The sequence below is a fragment of the Oryx dammah genome, unplaced genomic scaffold, assembly GCF_014754425.2.
Source record: "Oryx dammah isolate SB20612 unplaced genomic scaffold, SCBI_Odam_1.1 HiC_scaffold_16, whole genome shotgun sequence".
In the NCBI taxonomy this organism is placed as follows: Eukaryota; Metazoa; Chordata; class Mammalia; order Artiodactyla; family Bovidae; genus Oryx; species Oryx dammah.
This window is the reverse complement of record NW_024070200.1, coordinates 37,433,779-37,454,861: the sequence shown is the minus strand read 5'-3', so window position 1 is coordinate 37,454,861 and position 21,083 is coordinate 37,433,779. Positions and strand designations below refer to the sequence as shown.

The window sequence follows — 21,083 nt, the reverse complement described above, 5'->3', positions numbered from 1 at the left end:
CGAGGTAGTTGTGTGATCTCTTTTGCCATAATTCAATTTACCAATCTGTAATATGGCCTATGTAGAATTTGTCCACATTAAGACTCTGATGCTGGGAGGGATTAGGGGCAGGAGGAAAAGGGGACGACAGAGGATGAGATGGCTGGATGGCATCACCGACTCGATGGATGTGAGTTTGAGTGAACTCCGGGAGTTGGTGATGGACAGGGAGGTCTGGCGTGCTGCGATTCATGGGGTCGCAAAGAGTTGGACACGACTGAGCGACTGAACTGAACTGAAAAGTCAATCAATCTATTTTCACAGTACTCAGCAGTACTCATACTTGTCTTTTTTTGGTGGTACTAACGGGACGACCGAGGATGAGATGGCTGGATAGCATCACGGACTCGATGGATGTGACTCTGAGTGAATTCCGGGAGATGGTGATGGACAGGGAGGCCTGGCGTGCTGTGATTCATGGGGTCGCAAAGAGTCGGACACGACTGAGCGACTGAACTGAACTGAACTGAAACATGTAACATAGATTTATCATCTAACAATTTTAAGTATATTTCATAGTCTATCTACATGCACATGGTTGTAAATCAGATCTCTAGAACTTTTTCATCTTACATAACTGAAACTCAGTACTCACTGAACAGCAACTTTCCATTTGCCCTCATCCTAGCTCTTAACTTTCAGTTTAGTGAGTCTGACTACTTTAGATATCTCATGTAAGTAAAATCATATAGTATTTGCCCTTCTGTGACTGGCTTATTTCACAAGGTTTATCCATGTTGTCACAAATGGAAGGATTTCTTTTTTATGGCTGAATAATATTCCAGTGTATGCACATACATTTTTCTTTATTCAACTGCCAATGGACATTTCCATTCTCTCCCCCTCTTAGTTATTGTGAATAATGGTACAGCAAACATGAGAGTGCAAGGATCTCAAAGGTTCTGATTTCAATTCTTTTTGGGTAAATACCAAGAAGTAATCCCATATGGTAGTTCTATTTTTAATTTCTTGGGGGACTGTCATTATTGTTTTCCAAAGTAGGTGCACCACTTCACATTTCCACCAGGAAACAAGAGTTCCCATTTGGGAACAAGAGTTCCAAACTCTTGCCAATACTTGTTACTTTCTGTGTTTCTGATTTTTATATTTATGTATTTAGGTCATTAACCCTTCAACAGATATATAATTTTCTTTTTTTTTCAGATATATAATTTTCAAATATTTTCTCCCCTTCTGCAGTTTGCCTTTTCATTTTGTTGATTGTTTCCTTTGCTGTACAGAAGCCTTTTAGTTTAATGTAGTGCCACTTGTTTATTTTTGCTTTTGTTGTACTTTCTCGTATCATTAAAAAAAAAAAATCACTGCCAGGAGCAATGTCAAGGAGCTTTACTCTTATGTTTCTTTTAGGAGTTTTATGGGCTCAGGTTTTACATTTAAGTTTTAAGTCCATTTGCAGTTAATTTTTGTGTACGGTGTAAGATAAAGAGTCCAACATTATTTTGCATGTGGATAGCCACCATTTCCCAACAGCGTTTACTAAAGATTATCCAACAGTATTTATTAAAGAGACCATCTTTTCCTTTTCATATTTTTTATGTCTTGTCAAATCTTAGTTGGCTGTATATTTGTGGGTTTACTTCCAAGCTCTCTATTCTGTTCTATTGGTTTATGTGTCTGTTTTTATGACAGTTTGTTCTAATCTTTAATTATTTCCTTTTTCTGCTAACTCTGGGCTTTGTTTTTCTTTCTCTAGTTTCTTGAGGTATAAAGTTAAATTGATTGAGATCTTTCTTCCTTTTAAATTCAGGTATTTATTGCTATGAACTTCCCTCTCAGCACCGCTTTTACAGTACCCCATAAGTTTTGTATGCCATATTTTAAATTTGTCTTAAAGACACTATTTAGTTTCTCTTTTAATTTCTTCTTTCATCCACTGTTTTTTCATCAAGTTGTTTAGTTTCCACATGTTTGTGAATTTTCCAGTTTTCCTTCTGCTATTAATTTCTATTTTCATTCCATTGTGGTCAGAAAATACACCTGTCACCTTAAATTTGTTTACTTGTTTTGTGACCTATTGTGTGAGCCATCCTGAAGAATGTTCCGTGTGTGCTTGAGAAAATGTGTATTCTGCTGGTGGGTGGAATATTTTATATATGTGTATTAGGTCCATGCAGCCTACAACATTGTTCGAATCCTCTGTTTACTTAATGGTTTGCTTTCTAGATGTTTATGCATTATTGAAAGCGGGGTATTGAAATCTACTTTAACTGAGCTATTGTCATCTTCTTCCTTCAGTTCCTCAATACTTGCTTCTTATATCTGAGTGCTCTGATGGGTGTATGTGTATTTACAATTGTTATACTTTCCTTAAAAATTGACCTTTTATTACTATATAATGTCCTTCTTTATCTATTCCGGGAGTTTTTGACTTTTAATTCTATTTTGTCTGATATAGGGATGGCTACCTCTGTTCTTTTGTCGTTACCATTTGCATGAATTATTGTTTTCAATTCTTTCACTTTCAGCTTATGTGTGTCCTTAAATTTAAAGTAAGTCTGTTGTTGACAAAAGATAGTTGGATCTTGTGTTTTTATCCATTCAGCCAGTGTGTGCCTTTTTATTGGAGAGTAAACCACTTACATTGAAAGTAATTACTGATAGAGAAGGAATACCTATTGCTATTTTGTTATTTTACGTCTTATACAGTTATTTTGCCCCTCATTCCTCTTCTGCCATCTTCCTTTGTAGTAACACGCTTTCATTCCTTTCTCATTTTCTTCTGAGTATCTTCTATAGGTATTTTTCCTTGTGGTTGCCATTTATAATAATCTATTTCAACCTGATAACTTAATTATCAATCGCATACTAATATGCTATATTTTTACCTCTCTCCCCTCAATATTTTATGTTATTCATGTCACAAAGTACATATTTTAAATCATGTATCCATTAATATACTTTTATACTTATGGCTATTTTAACAGCTTGGTCTTTTAATTTCTATGTCAGGATTAACACTGATTTAACCCCCCCATTACAGTATTACTTCCCTGGTGGCTCAGATGGTAAAGCGTCTGCCTACAATGCAGGAGATCCGGGTTCAATCCCTGGGTCAGGAAGATCTCCTGGAGAAGGAAATGGCAACCCACTCCAGTATTCTTGCCTGGAAAATCCCATGGATGGAAGAGCCTGGTAGGCTACAGTCCATAGGGTCACAAAGAGTCGGACATGACTGAGCAACTTCACTTTCCTTTCACTTTACAGTATTACAGCATCCAGTATTTGTCTTTATATTTACATTTATCAGTGAGCTTTATATGCTTCCATGTTGCTATTTAGTGTCTTTTTTTTTTTTTTCTCCTACTTTAGGGCTCCTTTTAGAATTTCTTGTCAAGTAGGTCTAGTAGTGGTGATGAATTTCCTTAGCTTTTGTTTATCTGGGAAAGTTTTTATTTCTCTTTCATTTTTTGAAGGATAGTTTTGCTGGATGTAGTGTTCTTGGTTGGCATTTTTTTCTTTTATCATTTTGATTATAACATCCCATTCCCTTCTGGCCTGTAGGTTTTCCGGTGTGAAATACACTGATTGTTTTATGAGAGTTCTTCTGCATGTGACAAGTTGATTTCCTTTTGCTGCATTCAAAATTCTATCTTTGACTTCTGATAAATTAGTATAATGTGTCTATGTGAGATTTCTTGGGTTCACCAAAGTTAGGACCTGTTGGACTTGTTGGATTCCCTTTCCTTCACTAGATTGGGAAATTTTAGGTCATTATTTATTTAAATAAGTTTTCTGCCCCATTTTCTCTTTGTCTCTCTTTCCTTTTGTGACCACCATAACATACATATTGGTTTACTTTGCAGTACAGCCTAAGTCCTTTAGGCTTTTTTTCATTCCTTTTTATTTTTATTCCTGATTGGATAATTTCAAATTACCTATCTTTTAGTTCAATGATTCTTTCTTCTGTTTGATCAAGGCTGATCTTGAATTCCTCTATTTTTTCAGTTCAATAACTTATTCTTTAGCTCCAAAACTTCTATTTGGTTCTTTTTATATTTTCTATCTCTTTTTAATTTTCATTTTGTTCATATATCATTTTTCTGAGTTTACAGAATATCTCTAGAATAATTATTTTGAATATTTGTCACGTGATTCATACACCTGCTTCTTTAGGGTTGAAGATTTATCTTGTTCTTTGTAGGGGCCATGCTTCCCTTTTTCTTTGTGTGTCTTGTAACTTTGTGTTGGAATCTGCACATTTGAAAAAAGAGGTATCACTTTTAGACTGTACATACCGGCTTTGTAAAGGGGAAGACACCAATTTCCTTGACTAGAGAGTCAGAGGTTCTATGAAGCATTTTTATAGGGGATAGGACTTCTCTGGGCCTGCATGTGCAATTTCTCAATTAGAAAGGCCTGGCTGGTTTCTTTCTCAGGAGATCGTAATCTCTTGCTCCCTCTGGTGTCTGTCTGTAGCACTGCAGGTTCTCTGATTCTCAGCAGCAAGCTGCCCTGCTTTCTGCTGTTCTCAAGGGCTGCCAGGCATCCAAAGTATGCCAGCTTCCTGGCAGTGCCATGAGTCAGGTGAGGCAGATACAAGTCCCTTGGGCAGCCCTCCAAAAAGCCAGAATGCTGGACTCACACTCAACTCCTCTCCCTTTAAAGCAGAGAACCATGAGCTGGGGTATCATCTTCCAATGCCAAGCTGTGCCAACTCAAGAGAGGAAAGATTGTGAGTAAAGCAGAATAGTTTTTGTTACTCACATCAGTGTGGTTGTTCCTGGCCTTGAGATCACCTTGGGTACTGTAATATCTAAACTGTTTTCTGGAGTTCTCATAACAGTATTTTTTAAAATTAATTTATTTTTTATTGAAGGATAATCGCTTTACAGAATTTTGTTGTTTTCTGTCAAACCTCAACATGAATCAGTCATAGGTATACATATATCCACTCCCTTTTGAACCTCCCTCCCATCTCCCTCCCTCCCCATCCCACCCCTCTAGGTTGATACAGAGCCCCTATTTGAGTTTCCTGAGCCATACAGCAAATTCCTGTTGGCTGTCTATTTCACATATGGTAATGTAAGTTTCCATACTCTTTCCATCCATCTCACCCTCTCCTCCCCTCCTCCCATGTCCATAAGTCTATTCTCTATGTCTGTTTCTCCACTGCTGCCCTGTCAGTACCATTTTTCTAGATTCCATATATATATACATATATATATATATATGCATTAGAATGTGATATTTATCTTTCTCTTTCTGACTTACTTCACTCTGTATAACAGGTTCTAAGTTTATTTACCTCATTAGAACTGACTCAAATGCATTCCTTTTTAAGGCTGAGTAATATTCCATTGTGTGTATGTACCACAACTTCTTTATCCATTCATCTGTTGATGGACATCTAGGTTGCTTCCATGTTCTAGCTATTGTAAATAGTGCTGCAATGAACAATGGGACACGTGTCTTTTTCAATTTTGGTTTCCTCAGGGTATATTCCTAGGAGTGGGATTGCTGGGTCATATGGTGGTTTTATTCCTAGTTTCTTAAGGAATCCCTATACTGTCTTCCATAGTGGCTGTATCAGTTTACATTTCCAGCAACAGTGCAAGAGTGTTCCCTTTTCTCCACACACTCTCCAGCATATATTGCCTGTAGACTTTTTGATGATGGCCATTCTGACTGGTGTGAGGTGATATCTTATTGTAGCTTTGATTTGCATTTCTCTAATAATGAGAGATGTTGAGCATCTTTTCATGTGTTTTTTAGCCATCTGTATGTCTTCTTTGGAGAAATGTCTGTTTAGGTCTTTTTCCACTTTTTGATTGGGTTGTTTGCTTTTCTGGTTTTGAATTGCATGAGCTACTTGTATATTTTGGAAATTAATCCTTTGTCAGTTGTTTCATTTGCTATTATTTTCTCCCATTCTGAGGGTTGTCTTTTCATCTTGCTTTTGGTTTCCTTTGCTGTGCAAAAGCTTTTAAGTTTAATCAGGTCCCAGTTGTTTATTTTGTTTCTATTTTCTTTACTCTAGGAGGTGGGTCATAGAGGATCTTGCTTTGATTTGTCATCGAGTTCATAACGGTATTTTGGTTTGTATATAGTTGCTAAGTGTTTCTTTGGGAATGAGAACTGTGACTATCTATTTTGCCAGTTTGCTCTTTTTCACTGGTCTTTTTAATGCCTTTTAATTTTCATGTCTAGTCTCCTCAAGGAGACATTTTGAAGGTAGAGGCCTACCTTCCTCTGCAGTGTAATGATTCAGGCACAGAGAAGATTCTTAACACTCAGTTACTGAAATCTGCTTTAACATAGTTTTAGAGTCGGACACGACTGAAGTGATTTAGCAGCAGCAGCAGCAGCAGCAGCAGCAAAGTTTTCATACTTTTTGAAGATAATGCCTATCTAAATGTACTGTTTTTATAGGGCTCCAAATAAACTCCTCAAGACCTTATCCTAAAAATCCTACTTTGAATCTATACTGCAAGAAAAAACACATACATTTTCAGTGCCACCCATGCTAATTTGGCTTTTGTAAAACTCATAATCCAGAATTGTAGAATTTCTACCCTTCAAGGCATAGGCAAATCCAAATTCTCCCCCAAAGTCTCTCCAATGCTCCAAGTTAGAACTCATTCATTCATTCATCAAATATTTAACAGGCATTTCCTTATGTGCCAGGTACTTTTCTAGGCTGTATGCACTACACTGTAGCTCTGATTATGTTACAGAACTTCTCACAGCTTTTCTTTAATTTTAATGTATGCAAGTTGCTCATTCTTCAACCGTGGGCTTCTAGAATGAAGGAACTGCGTCCAATTCACCTCTATAATCCTGGCATCTGTACAACACTTTGCACATAATTGAGATGCAATACAAGAATGCTAAAACAAACTCCAAACAGCTAGATTAGGGGAGAAAAGCCTTCTAAACCTCTCAGTTTGCCGAAGAAAGGCCGAACTGCCCTATAATCAGTTGTCATACAAATTCTACCAGATCTTAATTAATTAACTTCTTTTATGATTCTTTATAATCCTTCTGGAAAATGTGTGATGACAGTTTCCTACCCTTTGCTGAGAGGGTACTAGAAGTTAGTGATCCATATTTCAGTTACATGTTCATCAAAACAAGTTAGCAATAAAAATGTAAATGCACAAGTGATTTCCAGAAATGGAAAAATCACCACCACCACCTCTACCTCTCCCACTTAGAAAACATACCCACCTCTTTCAATTATCACAAACTCCATCACAGCAGTGTTAGAACTGACAGAGAATAAAAAGCCAAAAAGAACAGCAAAGACCAGGAAGTGCCACGTTTAAGGGAGGGAGGGATAAAATGTGTTTGACAAACTAATGTCCCAGGATTCAAGTTCTAAACTGAACAAAATAAACATAGAATGTGGTGAAATTCATTGGTTGGGAGATTAAAAGCTTTCCGAGTGTTAAGAAATCTTGAGGTCACAAGTAAGGGAATATTATTCAAAGGAAACTGGGGCTTTCAAAGTAGAGGGAAAGGATCAAGCTACTTACAAGCTCCTGGCACATGGTAGGCACTTAATAAATGAAAGCTATTATGAGGAGCTAAGGTCTAGCTTTGTGATGTCCCAGGCAGAGGCTACCGACCTCCTTTGTCTGTGCTTCACCATACTCTATACCGGCTGACATCACACCATTTTAATGTGCAACTTACGTATCTGTTCCTACTCCAAAGCAGGAATTTCCTGGATGGTTAGGATCATACCCTACACTTCTCTGCAACTGGAAGTAGTAGGCACTTATAATTATTAAGTGAGAGAATAAACAAACTACCTTATATGATAAGAACAGGTTTTGATCAGAAAAGAATGAAGAGCTAGGATGGAAGATCTTGTCTGTAAGTCTTCTTGCTCATTCCTTCACAGTTCAAACACCATTCCCTTTTGTTACTTGTTCTGTTCAAAGTACATTTATGTATCTTCTTCCATTACCAATACAGAATAGGTTTCACACAGTATATTCTTTCAGATAATGCGGCATGGAATAGTTGGAGAGTATGGGGTTTGTTTGTTTTTTTTCCACTTCATATTTTGAAATTATTTAAAATTGGTAATGGAACCATAGAAATTATATACTTTGAACAGGGTAAAGTAACAGAAGAGAATGGCTTTGAAATGTGAAGGAATAAGCAAGAAGACTTAAAAACAGGATATGTTGCAAAAATAGTAGAGTTCCCTTCACCCATATCCCTACTGCTAACATTTTGAAAAACCACGTTATAATTACCAAAAGCAAGAAATCAACATTGAGCCAATAAAATTAACTATTCTACAGATCTTATTTGAAGTTTCAAGTTTTCTCACGAACATCCTTTTTCTGGTCTAGGGTCCCACGTTACATTTCATTGTCAGATCTCCTTAGATTCCCCCAATCTGTGACAGTTCTGCAACTTTTCTATGTCTTTCATGACACTGACTCTTTTGAAAAATATGAGTCAATTTGTGTGCAGAATGTGCCTCAGTTGGGGTTTGACAGACCTAGCTTGGGCTCTTGACTCCATGACCATCCATGTAGCCTTGGGCAAGTCAACCTTTCTCAGACTCAAGTTTCTTCACCTGTAAAGCAGTATACTAACACTGACTTTCTGTTTTAAAAATGAAATGAGGCAATATATATTAAAATGCCTGGAATATAAGGTCATATAACAAATGCTAAGTCTTTCTCCTTGTCCCTGGCTTTGAAATATTTCTGATAGAAATTTTTGCTAAAATTCACTACCTGTATTTCAATCCCTTATTTTAGAGATAAACCATATATAACTTAGCCCTCAAGTGATGACTCAGTGTCATCTATAAACAACCCTTATTTCACTGTATTGTTCTAGGTCTGTGTTTTTGTCCTTTTTCACTGCTGTCCCTTCTCTTTGTCATGAGAAGAACAGGTAAGAGCCTCATCATTTCCTTTCTGATTTTCAGCTTGAAACATATGGGAATCCATGTGTTTACTTATATATTCATCAACAATGTGCTGAAGCTACTGTGTCAGGCCCTGTTTTAGGATCTTGGGGAAAGTGATGAATCACCTCCTGTCCTCATTGATTTTACGGCTAGTTGGGGAAATGGATAAGTAAGCAGTTAATTACAATTCAATGTGATTAATCCTATGAATGACCTAATGAACAGGAGCATATAAGAAGAACATCTAACCTGGACTTGGAGAGAGGGTCAGGTTGGGGAAGGTTTCATGAAGAAAGTGCCATTATATCTTAGTACAGGTCTCAGGATGCAGAAATTAACCAGATGGAGAAGGAAAGAGAGCAAAAGGCTCACAGTTTAGGGAAAAGCTATTAGAACTACGTGCTGAGTAAAATAAATCAGTTCTGAAAAATAAATCTCCTGTGTTATAAACTTGCAGCTTGAGAGTGATTTTGTGCCAATACCTCAGGGGCTCAGAAACTTGACCAGGAAACTTCTGGTCCCAGGGCTGTGTTCTGGAGGCTGCAGTTGACAGACCTAAACCTTTGGATATTATACTGAGCTTACCTCTTTCAACATCTGTGAACTGAAGTAAAATTTAAGGCTACAATTGGCTGCTTGTTCCTATTTCAAAAATATAATAGGTTTGCCCCTTTGTGACAGAGGAGTTTCTTGCTTCAAAAAATACATCAAGAGCCCTCAAAAAGTCTGTCTTAAATTGACCTTTTTTAAAAAAATCCAATTTCTTTAATATCTTCTCCCACCATTCACCTTGCCTCACTGAGGCATTACATCCCTTTCTTTATGTTTCTTACCAAGTTAAACATAAACTGACCCTTTAAACTGAGCTGGCACGAGAGGTTATGAGACTAATTTCTATGACCTCAGAGATAAGGCTTTGAGCCTAACTCATTCCAAAGTCCCAGTCTAACCGTGGAAATCTGTGATCTCGGCAAGTGCTACAAGTACATTATCCATCAAATACTGAGACTTAGGAGAATGCACTATAAGATTTTCAAATGAAGAGGTTTTTCTGCCAGTTCCTATTTTACTCTCCCAATCATCTTTACTTTTTTTTTCAATCTGGAGAATAAATAAGAAGGCTTCTTTTCGTTTTCTTCATAGGGGATATTTTTCAAATCTTAACGGCTTCTAATTCAAAGCAATAATATTACATACCGTCAACTGGTGTATGAGGAGGTCCATTAAGAAGGTAATCTTGTTACTAAACAGAACATCAGTGCAGTTTTCTGAACAGTTATTGCAGGTGAGGTTGTAAACATTGATTGCATTGCAAAGAGACCTAACACAAGGAGAAAAACACGATTTATAAAACTTGTGCAGTTCTTCTCTAAACAATGTGAAATGCACAAAATGAATGGTATAAAAGCAGCAAGCATGGGATAGAAATCACTCTTAAAAAACCAAGCCAAATATTACTAGGTGCAAGGTCCATCAGCTAGATATAAAAGCTTTTAATTTTTATCCACAGCCTAGTGCTCATTAGAAACTAATTCTTGCCTCTTATTAATGCAGCAGCAAGCAATGGAAATGTACTTACCAGTATACTGACAATGTCTTAATAATCTAAGATTAGATGTTACCCAGGAATTTGGGGATCTGGAATTTTTGAATAGTATCCAGAAAATAAGAGTGTGCCAAAGCTCCTGTTGCCAGGTCTCCTGGTTGACAAGGGCAGATGATGGAGGAAAGGAGCACACACGAAGAAAAACTACAGGCTTTCTCTTGTGAGACAAGAACTGCAGAGGTCTGGGGAGTGAGCACCACATCTGCTCAGAGATTGTATGGACAGACCCAGAGTGCCTCAGCAGGGCAGGACCTACAGAGTCAAATAGTCTCGGGTCAAACCCATCAAAGAAATGTGTTTTTTTTTTTTTTCTTTTTCCTTGGGATTAAAAAATCATATCCCATTTTTTCAAAGAAACTTTTGGAGCAACAAATGCAACGGGCATTCTTGTGAGTGCTTTGAAAACTGTAATTAACCTGCACTGCCTGAGTGATCAATGTTGATTCTGGCCTCACTAAATCCCCTGCTTAAGTCCTATGTACAAATGTTTTGATTTAGTCCCTTACAACCAATCCTCTAAAACAATAATTCTTAAAGTGTGAACCATGGACCAGTAGCATCAATATCACCTGGGAACTTTCAGAAATGCAAATTCTCAGACTTCACCCCAGATCTACTAAACACTAGAAACTTTGGGGGTGGAGTCCAGCAATGTGTGTTTTAACGAATTTCACTTTTTTTAAACAAAATTCCAGACCACTGTTCTGGAATAGGGGCTCTAGAGTTTGACAAAGCACTAGCATCATCTGTATACTTTTAAAGATACAGACTTGCCTGAATTCCTCCCCTGGAGATGCTAGTGGGAGTGGGAGAGCCCTAGACATTCTGCATGTTTTAAAAGCTCTATGAACAATTCTGATGTACAGGCAGAGTTGAGAAGCATGGGTCTAAGAATCAACATGTAAGTATTCATTTGTTCAACAAATATGTAATTCCCTATGATTTTCCAGGCATTGTGCTAGGTAGACAAGACAGACAAGCTCTCTGTTCTCATGGAGCTGATGCTCTAGTGGGAGAAAGATGGTAGAGACAGCCCCTGTTGTAATCATCTGTTTGCCTGATATAGTGGTACTTGCTTCAACATAATTGATAGGTTCCTGAAACTTGAGCATTAGAGTATGTTGCTTAAGAGGAGAGATACTGGAATAAGATACTAGGTTAGAAACCTAGTTCTGTCATTTGAGGTTTTAGCAAGTTACTCATTTATATCTTAGCATCCAATTTCTTATCTGTAAAACTGAGATAATAATACCTAAGCTTCACATGGTCATCATCAGAATTAAATGAAATAATAGATGCAAAGTACTTAGGATGGTGCCTGGCACATGGTTAAATAATTCATAATGATAGGCTTCCTTAGAGTTATTAATCTTATTATTCTTGTTGTGAATAAGTCACAATTAAAGCAGTTAAAAATCAAATCAAATTAAAGCATGCTATGAAAGGTGTAATTTCCAGAAAAATAAAGCACCACGCTTTGTAAATTTTTACATGGTATACTGGCATGAACAATGAAAGGACTCTAAGTTGAAGGGAGCAGGAGGAGGCTTAGCTCCAGCCTGACTTAACCCCTGAGGACTGTACAGGAAATCTTGGCCTATGTGTAACTCATTTACGACACATCAGCTGGAGGTTCTACCTAACAAATCCACCACAAATGCAATTCAGCACTATTCCATTTATTAGCTGACATATTTAGATTTGGCAAGAGTGCTTTTCTTTTCAGTTAAAAAAATAAGATGTAATTGTGATTATAATTTTAAAGATAATTGTAATAACTGTGAGAAAGAGAGCACAAATAAACAGTAAAAAACTATGAAGAGGTGATTTGGTACTTGTACTTCCAGTCTTCTCATCTCAGAAATATTCACTTGGTTAATATGTATAAAATGAATATTTCTCCATGACATTTAATATTCTTCCATAACACCAGTCTTCAATTTTTTACAAAAGCAGCTTTCTTACTTTCTTACTCAGAAGCTTAAAAGCTAACGAAATCTTTTTCAAAAGCTTAAACTAAAGAACAGATAAAATCAGAGTTGCTCTGACTGAAGTAGAAGTAGACCCAGAGACCTACTCTGTTCTCCTCTCAAAGAGCCTTGAAATACTCCTCAGAGACCTGGGGATGTGTTCCCTTGGAGTACAGTAAAAACTCCTGAGCTTTAACACTAATACAATTTAACTTGGGAACTTTCTGACTAGGAGTGATGACCTTAGTACAACACACACCAAGAAGTATGGTGAAAAGTGCCTCCCCCTGACTTATGTCCTTCAGCCCCTCAGTTCCCTACCTTAGAAATCACCATGGTTACTAGTACACATATCCTTCCAGGAGTCTGTGCATATGCAAGAGTTTTCCCCCTACACAAATGGTATCATACAAGATTTGAAGGGTGAAGTGAGCCAAGGCCATCTTTTGCTGTTGGCTGTCATCAAGCAAGGTTGGCTGTTGCTGTCATCAACCAAGGTTTGGAAATGTGAGGCTTCCCTGCAGTAGACTCAGGTTCCCTTTTCCAGATTCTCTGTGTCAAGAACCAGTGGGGTAACTTGTACTATTTGATTTAATTTCCTAATCTCTGATCTGCAGCTTCCCTTATCCATTGTGGTTTCTTGAGTGTGAGAGAAAGTTGTGTGTGGCATTAGCTTCTTCCTTCCTTCCTAACTTTTTTGGCCTCAGAGAGAGCAGTGCCCCCAGTGGATACGTTTGGTATTGTTCTGGAGTCAATAAAGAGGTCTGCAACCTTTTTCAACAGATTTGTAAGTTTCCAATTTCTTATTTTAAATTCCTTTTCTGATTAAACTGCTTAAACTAAGAAATACTGTAGCTTTTAAAAGAAGGAACAGGATCATGCAATGTATGTAAAATTTTACATCAATTAATTCCTTACTATTGTATCTAATTTTCAACATAATGAAGCAACACTGTTTTAATATTCAGAGTTCTTAGTTATAAGCCAGGGGAAGAAAGCTCTGGTTGATTTAAACAGGAAGGAAATTAACTGACAAGCTTTGGGTATATCATAGGATTTAGAAAACACAGGCATCAAAGTTATACTGCATGGACCAATATCCAAATCACACACCATGAACCTGATCTGCGAAAACAAAACAAAACAAAACAAAACTCCGGGCACCATATGTCACGGCTTGAACTCACACTATGACCTTGGACAACAGACGCAGCTGCCTGCAATTGTCAAAGGAATAGAGTTTGTGATGTCCTTGCTTCTTAGTTTATTAGCCTCAGAGTAAAAGTCTGGAGTGGGTATGCTGGGCTGTGAAGCCTAGGTCACAAGTTTATATCCTAGACACAGAGTACTGGGAAGCGGACACCTGGTATGCTCAGGCACTATAGAGGGAGGCCCACACTGTGTGCCTGGGAACTCCATAAATACAGGAGGTGCTCAATTGCACAACCAACGTTCACAGCAGCTATACTGAACAAATTCTTCTGCTTCCTGAGAGTAAATTTTCAGTAGTGATAATTTGGTTCAAAGGATATGAAGATTTACTTTAAGATTTTTGATAGACATTGCAGAATTTAAATTGCCCTCCAGAAAAAAAGTATTTTAAATCAGTTTATACTCCCAGAAAAAGTTCATCCATGTTTTCACTAACATCAGATACTTTCATTTTTAAAATCTGTTACTGATCTGACAGCTAAAAATGTTAAAGGTTGCATTTCTTTAATTGCTAGTGTGATTAAGGACTTTTCACTTCATGTGCTTATTGCCAATGTGTATTTATATTTTTTTAAATTATCACTGTGAACCTTTTATCCATTTTTCTATGGGGGGGTTGTCTTTTTCTTATTGATTTATAAGGCACTTTACCAATAACAAAGGTATTAACCTTTTTATTTGTTTATTGGCTACAATAGGTCTTAGTTACAGTATGTGGGATCTCTGTGGTGGTGCACAGACTCTCAAGTTGTGGTGTGTGGACTCTGAAGAGTGTGGGGTCAGTAAAGGGACACTCGGGCTTAGTATTTGCCGTGTGCTGGCATGGTATGTGAGGTCTTAGTTCCCAACGAGAGACTTGAACCCACGTCCCCTGCATTGCAAGGCAGATTCTTAACCGCTGGACCACCATCATATACAGCAAATAAATTTTTCTGTATGTTGCTTATCTAAATTTCTTGCTTTTTGTCATAAAGAATGGCTTCATTTTTATTCGATAAAATCTGTCAAACTTTCCCTTTAGTATATCTGGATACTGTGTCAGACTTAGAAGACCCTTCTACTTCAGCATTACAAAAACATTATTTTAAATTTACTTCTGGTAAATTTAAATTTAAATACTTCTGGTATTTTCATAGATTTTACATTGAAATACAAGATATGAAATTGATTGTGGGGTAAGGTATGACGTAAGTAGCCATTTACACTTATCTTTTTGTTAATTATTCTTATCCTATATTTAAAAATTTTTATTGAAGATTTTTCTCTTTTTCTTAATGGTTTATAAGGATTTTCTCATTATATATCTATAACAAAGGGTTAATACATGTTGTTAATATTTTTTTCAGTTTATCTACTGCCAATAATTTTGCTCATTATTTTGAAGGCATTTTTTAATATACTGAAGCTAAACAATTTTATGTAGTCAAACAATTCTTTGTGATTTATTTTCTCTTCCTGTCCCTTTTTCCTTTAAAAAGTTATCCTTTACCATGAGATGAGGTAACTACATGTTTGTATCTAGCCATTTGCATTTATTTAATCATCACTGTGTGTGGTAATAAAACCATAGTTTTATAATTTACTATCAAATCATTGAAAATTTATTTTGATGTGTGGCATGAAGCAGAAGCCTAAATTCCCTCTCCTACCCAAGAAAGTCTTGAATAATTCACCTTCTCTCTACTGGTTTGAAACGCCACCTTTACTATAACTATATACACAGGATGTGTTCCCGGCTTTCCAGTCTAGCTGATAATTTATGTAAGTTCTGTAATATATAGAGCCAATAACACATTGCTTTATGTATTGCAGCTGTACAGTGGGACTAATATATACAACTGTAGATCTCTCGAAGTTTCAAAAATGAGGGTACTATATTTAGAACGACATGTGGAGTTTATAGTTCTATAATTGTATCCTCTTTTCCCTTTGATTTTGATCTATCATTTTTATAGCCTTAATTTCTAATCTCTCTTTTTTCTTAGTCAATGAAAACCCTACAGCTTATCTAAACTCTTTTGTGGAATACCCCAGGGCATAAGTAAATCTACACATGAAAAAGCAAATGGCACAGGGTGGGGGATTATTGTCCTAACGCCCTCTGTGCTTTACATTAAAGACACTGCATTTACTAGTAAAGTGAGGAATGTTACATCTATATAGTCTTATGCTTACAAAACTTTCCCAAGAAAACTTCCACAAAGAAACTGGTTTCTGATGAGAAAAAATGGGCGGGGGGGGGGGGGAGTATAAAAAAATCCCAGGGGTCAGGAAAAACTTGTCCACTCAGTAGAACTTGTTTGAAAGACAACCTCTATTTGAAGAGCACCTGTCTTAGAACGATCACTTCTTTGAACCCAGCTTGGGTGGTCTGCCCAAGCAGCTTTCCTTGTAATTTAAAACCCAAATGACGGGAAGCACTTTTTAACATCAAACAGAAAGCCCCAGATTTTAAAAGTATCTTCTGAGAAGACAGTAAAATCTTACTGTCCATTCTGTCAAAAGTACACTGTGGTTGGGGCTGGAGATAAAGGCTTTCTGCCCCAGATAATCATGAATACATGAGTGAATCTTGTATCAGTAGGTTTTCTCACTGAAAATGTTTTCTCTGAAAAACAGAGGACAGAAAAGGCATCACGAAGGTGGGTTTGTTTTTTTTTAATCCAAGAAGAACATTATTTGAATACAAGTATAGTATACCTCAGACATTAAGATTAGTATCTAAGATGTTATGAACTAAACAGAAAAGCCCTAGAGAGCTGCAGCCAAAGAGGACTTGATAATATCACTTAGGAAGTACGTAAGTTTATAACCTTACGCGGTTCATAGTGACTAAGGCTTTTCAGAAAACACTGTTCACAAATCCATTTCCGATACCAGTGTCAAGAAAGCAGATATTTAAAAACAACTGCCACTGGCAGTTTAAAACCAGAACGCTTATAAATTATAATTTACCAAATGCCTTTGGTTTGCATTAAGCATTTATTCATAATAGATGGCATATCACTTATATACCTGGGAGTGAGCGAAGGCTTTATGTTCCTGTGGAGCAAAATCCTGTGCCAAGTAACAGAGTCACAACAATACAGCTGCAAAGAGAAACTGGGAATTTTTGTAAATTATTGCTTCAGCCCTCATGGAAGGAAAGAACTGGCTTGATGTGAATAAGTGTAGGAAAGGACAGAATATTACAAATCACAGAGGATGGTTAGCTAATGATATTGTTTAAGGAAAGATTATCTGGACTGAACCAGAACATGCAGACCTGGAGTAATACCAGTTTCCTAGGGAGGGGTGAAATGAATATTAAAACTAGAGCTCCCAAACATATTATAATCTCCAAGTACATTTTGTTTGCATTAAGCATCTAATAAATGGTATATAGTTTATATTCACCATTTTCAAATTATGCTTTGTCATTATAAAGCTCCAAACTAAAACAACTTGTTTAGATACTATCAAAAAGAATTATCTGAAACTAGGGAGAGGCAACTGCAGCTAGAATTCTAACATGCTTGCAAAGAGTTGACTCATTGGAAAAGACCCTGATGCTGGGAGGGATTAGGGGCAGGAGGAGAAGGGGACTGCAGAGGATGAAATGGCTGGATGGCATCACTGACTTGATGGAGATGAGTCTGGGTAAATTCCGGGAGTTGCTGATGGACAGGGAGGCCTGGCGTGCTGCGATTCATGGGGTCGCAAAGAGTCGGACACGACTGAGTGACTGAAGTGAACTGAACTGCACCCACCAACCAAGTGGCTGCTCACTCAATGGGGCCTGTGATGTAGGCCTGGCCCTGTAGGACTGGCCCACGTCAAAGCTGCATGTGCCAGTTCTGAAGGCTAAAAACAGACTACTGTCAAAGCACTGAAAACTCGACTATACAACTACTCTTGAGTGACTTCTAGCTCAGGTCCTTGCCTGATTCATCCTTTGTGGAGTCCTCATAGCATGTAGCACAGAGCTGGCTGGGCACAGGGATGTCTACATGAAGGGACAACTGTCTTCCTTGTTTCAAGCAGAACATACAAGAAATAACTGTGGAACATACAAATACATTCATTAGCCACATTTTCTCCTTTTAAACAATCATTAGAATGAAGAGGGGTGGGAGCCCCATCCCCCTAGCTAAAAGTATCTCATAATTTCGTACTGATATTTCAGGACTCAAAAGGATTTTTCCTTCAAACTCTTCTACATAACAGTTCTCCTTCCTCTCTTGACACGGAGAATAACAAAATTCAAATACTGAACTAGTACAATTAGATAAGCAAGTCTTGGTTAATAAAAGAATGCCTTCTCCAGGCTTCCCTGGTGGCTCAGTGGTAAAGAGTCGGCCTGCCAAGGCAGAAGACATGGGTTTGATTCCTGGTCCAGGAAGATGTCAACTGCTATGGAACAACTAAGCCCGTGGGTCACAACTGCTAAGCCTGTGCTCTAGAGCCCGGGAACCACAACTACTGAAGCCTGCCCCCCGAGAGCCTGTGCTTCGCAACAAGAGAAGCCCCTGATCTCTGCAACAAGAGAAAGCCCGCTAGCATCAGAGACCCAGCATCAAAAACTAAAATAAATAAAACTTTCAAAAAAGAAGAAAAAAATGTTTTTTTCGGCAAGAAATCTGGGGACAGAAGAATGATGCAGAAAATTTAACAATAAACGGATGATTCCATTTTAATATTTTTTGACTACAGAGAAGGTGGATTTGTGACAGAATTTCGGGGTATCTTTTTGCAGTGGACATTTGAATCAGTGTGAGCTGCAGGTAAAGAGGAAAACTTTTCCCCACTGGCACTGTGATGGTTAGCGTAAATTCACACAGCCTTCTCCACCTCTGACTCCCTCCTTTCTGATTCTAGAATACTTAGGGTGGGTGAGGACAGCGGAGGAGCCAACATCCAGGAACTGGAAATAAAAGACAGCTCAAGACTGGGGTAGAGAAGGGATGCTAATAGTGCTGTCCGACCAACCAGTCTTTGCTATGCAGATGTAAATTATGCGCCCTCTACACCTCAGTATGCATCAAAACTCAATGTAACAATTACAAATGATTGCTACACTGCATATCATATTCTACAATGTAACATTTCAAAAACACTAAAATCAATTTTTTAATTCAGGGATTTTCGTAAGTATAATGATGCCTCAGAGCAGGAGAAAGAAATCTTCAACTAGATGAGTTATTTCAAAGGTTCTTGTTTAGCTGGTGAATTTGGTATAATTACAATAAGCAGTTTAATTATTCCACAGAGACATACTCTAATTTTAAATGAGAAATCACATATATTTTTAAGTACAACCTAATTAGACTTCCTGCATTTCCTAAAATTAACCTCCCACTGAGATGGTGTTTTGTTGCAAAGATTACAAAAATACTTTTAAAAATTAGGATGAGCATAAAATTAAAACATTAATTTGAAGTCTAGTGTTAAACTCTGTCTTGTCTAATAAAAAGACAGTTATGATTAGCTAGTCTTTAGATATGTTCTTAAGTAGGATCCGGTTATATAATTTTAAAGTCACAATTAAACACGTAGGCTCTGGAGAAGAGACCCAGGTGGCTTGCAGTGTTAAACAGCAGATTAAAGTCGACACAACTAATTTCTTTACTTTAATCTTATTAGTGGTATAACAGCTGTCAACTGTAACCATTTCTGTGCTGCCTTTTGAGACAAACAAAATGCCTCAATATGTCAAATGGAGAAGAGTATTTATCAATCACTATGGCAACCCACTCCAGTATTCTTGCTGGGAAAACCCCACGGACAGAGGAGCCTCATGGGGTACAGTCGATAGGGTCACAAAGAGTTGGACACGACTGAGCACACAACTCACACATACACACACACACACGTCTAATGAGCTTTCAAAATAACTTTATAAACTTTCATTATCTCAAGGAAAGTTATTTACTTTTAGTAAATCTTGATCTAAAAATAGCTATTTAGAATTATATTACAATAATCCTGCCTAGAAATAAGGAATTGTTTATTAACAATGGATTACATCCTAAACTTCACCCACACCAGCAAATAACATTTGATTAACACTTAATGAGAGGCTGTAATGCAGCAGACACATAAGGCGTTATGTGGTTTCTACCTCTATATCTATATCTGGTATTGATGGGAAATAAGTCTTATGATGAATTTACTCTATATTTACCACCGGATTTAAATCATGAAAAAGGTATTGAAGGTAACACAGAAATGTTGTACTGCTTTTGTAGACTTCACTGCTAGATCTCTGAATATTTTGTCTCATACAAACAAATAGTTACAAGTGGTTTTGGTTCATCTTTCTGAACTTCTGTTAGATCATTCTTCTTGTCCCCCTTTGGCTCTTTACCAGACTGAAAACCTCTCTCTTTGGTGATACCATGTAGGCAATAAGATAGAGAAGGAAGAATACCAAAATAGAATGCTCAGTCCTAGCTGCCAATGTGATAAGAGACAATAAATCATTCAGTGTTTTTAAGCCTTAGTTTCTTCATTTATATAATGTGACAAATTGATGAACATGTGTCAAAGACTCTGTTAAATAAATGTAATATATTAATATAAAATAGCTTTATTCCTCATATTTCTGACAATGCCAAGTGTTTTGCAGGGACTCATTACAACTTCTTTGTAAAGGTTTTCTCTATCTCTCACTCACCCTTCACCCACAATACTAAACAAAGTGCTAACCACATGGCAATAAAAGTATATATTAAATGAGTGAATTCCTCTTTGGGCAAAACAGCATAAGCAGTGAGGGCTTAAATTAAGGTAAAAGAAAGATGAGACAATAACAGAAAGATGAGGAATGAAAAAGATATTAACTTTCTACAAAATGTGAAAAAAAAAAAGGAATAAATATCGTTCACCTTTCCCTGAATTAGTCATTTTGTCCAATTCACTCGAACTTAATTATTATTTATACTGTACTGACAGTGTCCTAATAATGTCAAAATGTTTACACCTTCCAAAAAGTGTACCCTGTTATTTCAGGTCTCCATGTTCTTGCACATGCTGTGCTCTCTGCTGAGGAAGACTTGTTAATTTGACAAACTCTGAATCTATCTTTTAAAACCTATAGGAAAGACTCTGTCTTCCTCTGGCTGTTAATGATGCCATCCTTTTCACTGTCTCTGCACTTGGTGCATACTTGTATAGTTATACTTAGCACCAAATTACTTCTTCCCCTGTTTAGTTCACTTTTTAATGAATGAGCCTGCTGACGGTTATGGACAGTTTTATTTCCACAACTCTACTGCTCAGCACACAACCAATGGTACCAATCCCCCAGGTGCGTGTGGAAATGTGTAATAACACATTTGGTTGTCACAAAGACTGGGGGCAGAGGTATTTAATGGGT

General features: G+C 37.2%; 1 protein-coding gene across 3 annotated transcripts in view; it reads right to left on the bottom strand.

Annotated features, from left to right (window-relative positions):
* Positions 1-21,083, bottom strand: part of SCAPER (S-phase cyclin A associated protein in the ER) — a 389,138-nt gene that overhangs the window by 105,003 nt on the left and 263,052 nt on the right. For all 3 annotated transcript variants that reach the window (XM_040257316.1, XM_040257318.1, XM_040257317.1), the window contains exon 25: positions 10,136-10,259. In XM_040257316.1, the coding sequence (XP_040113250.1) occupies positions 10,136-10,259 (124 nt within the window). The remainder of the gene's footprint in view (positions 1-10,135; positions 10,260-21,083) is intronic.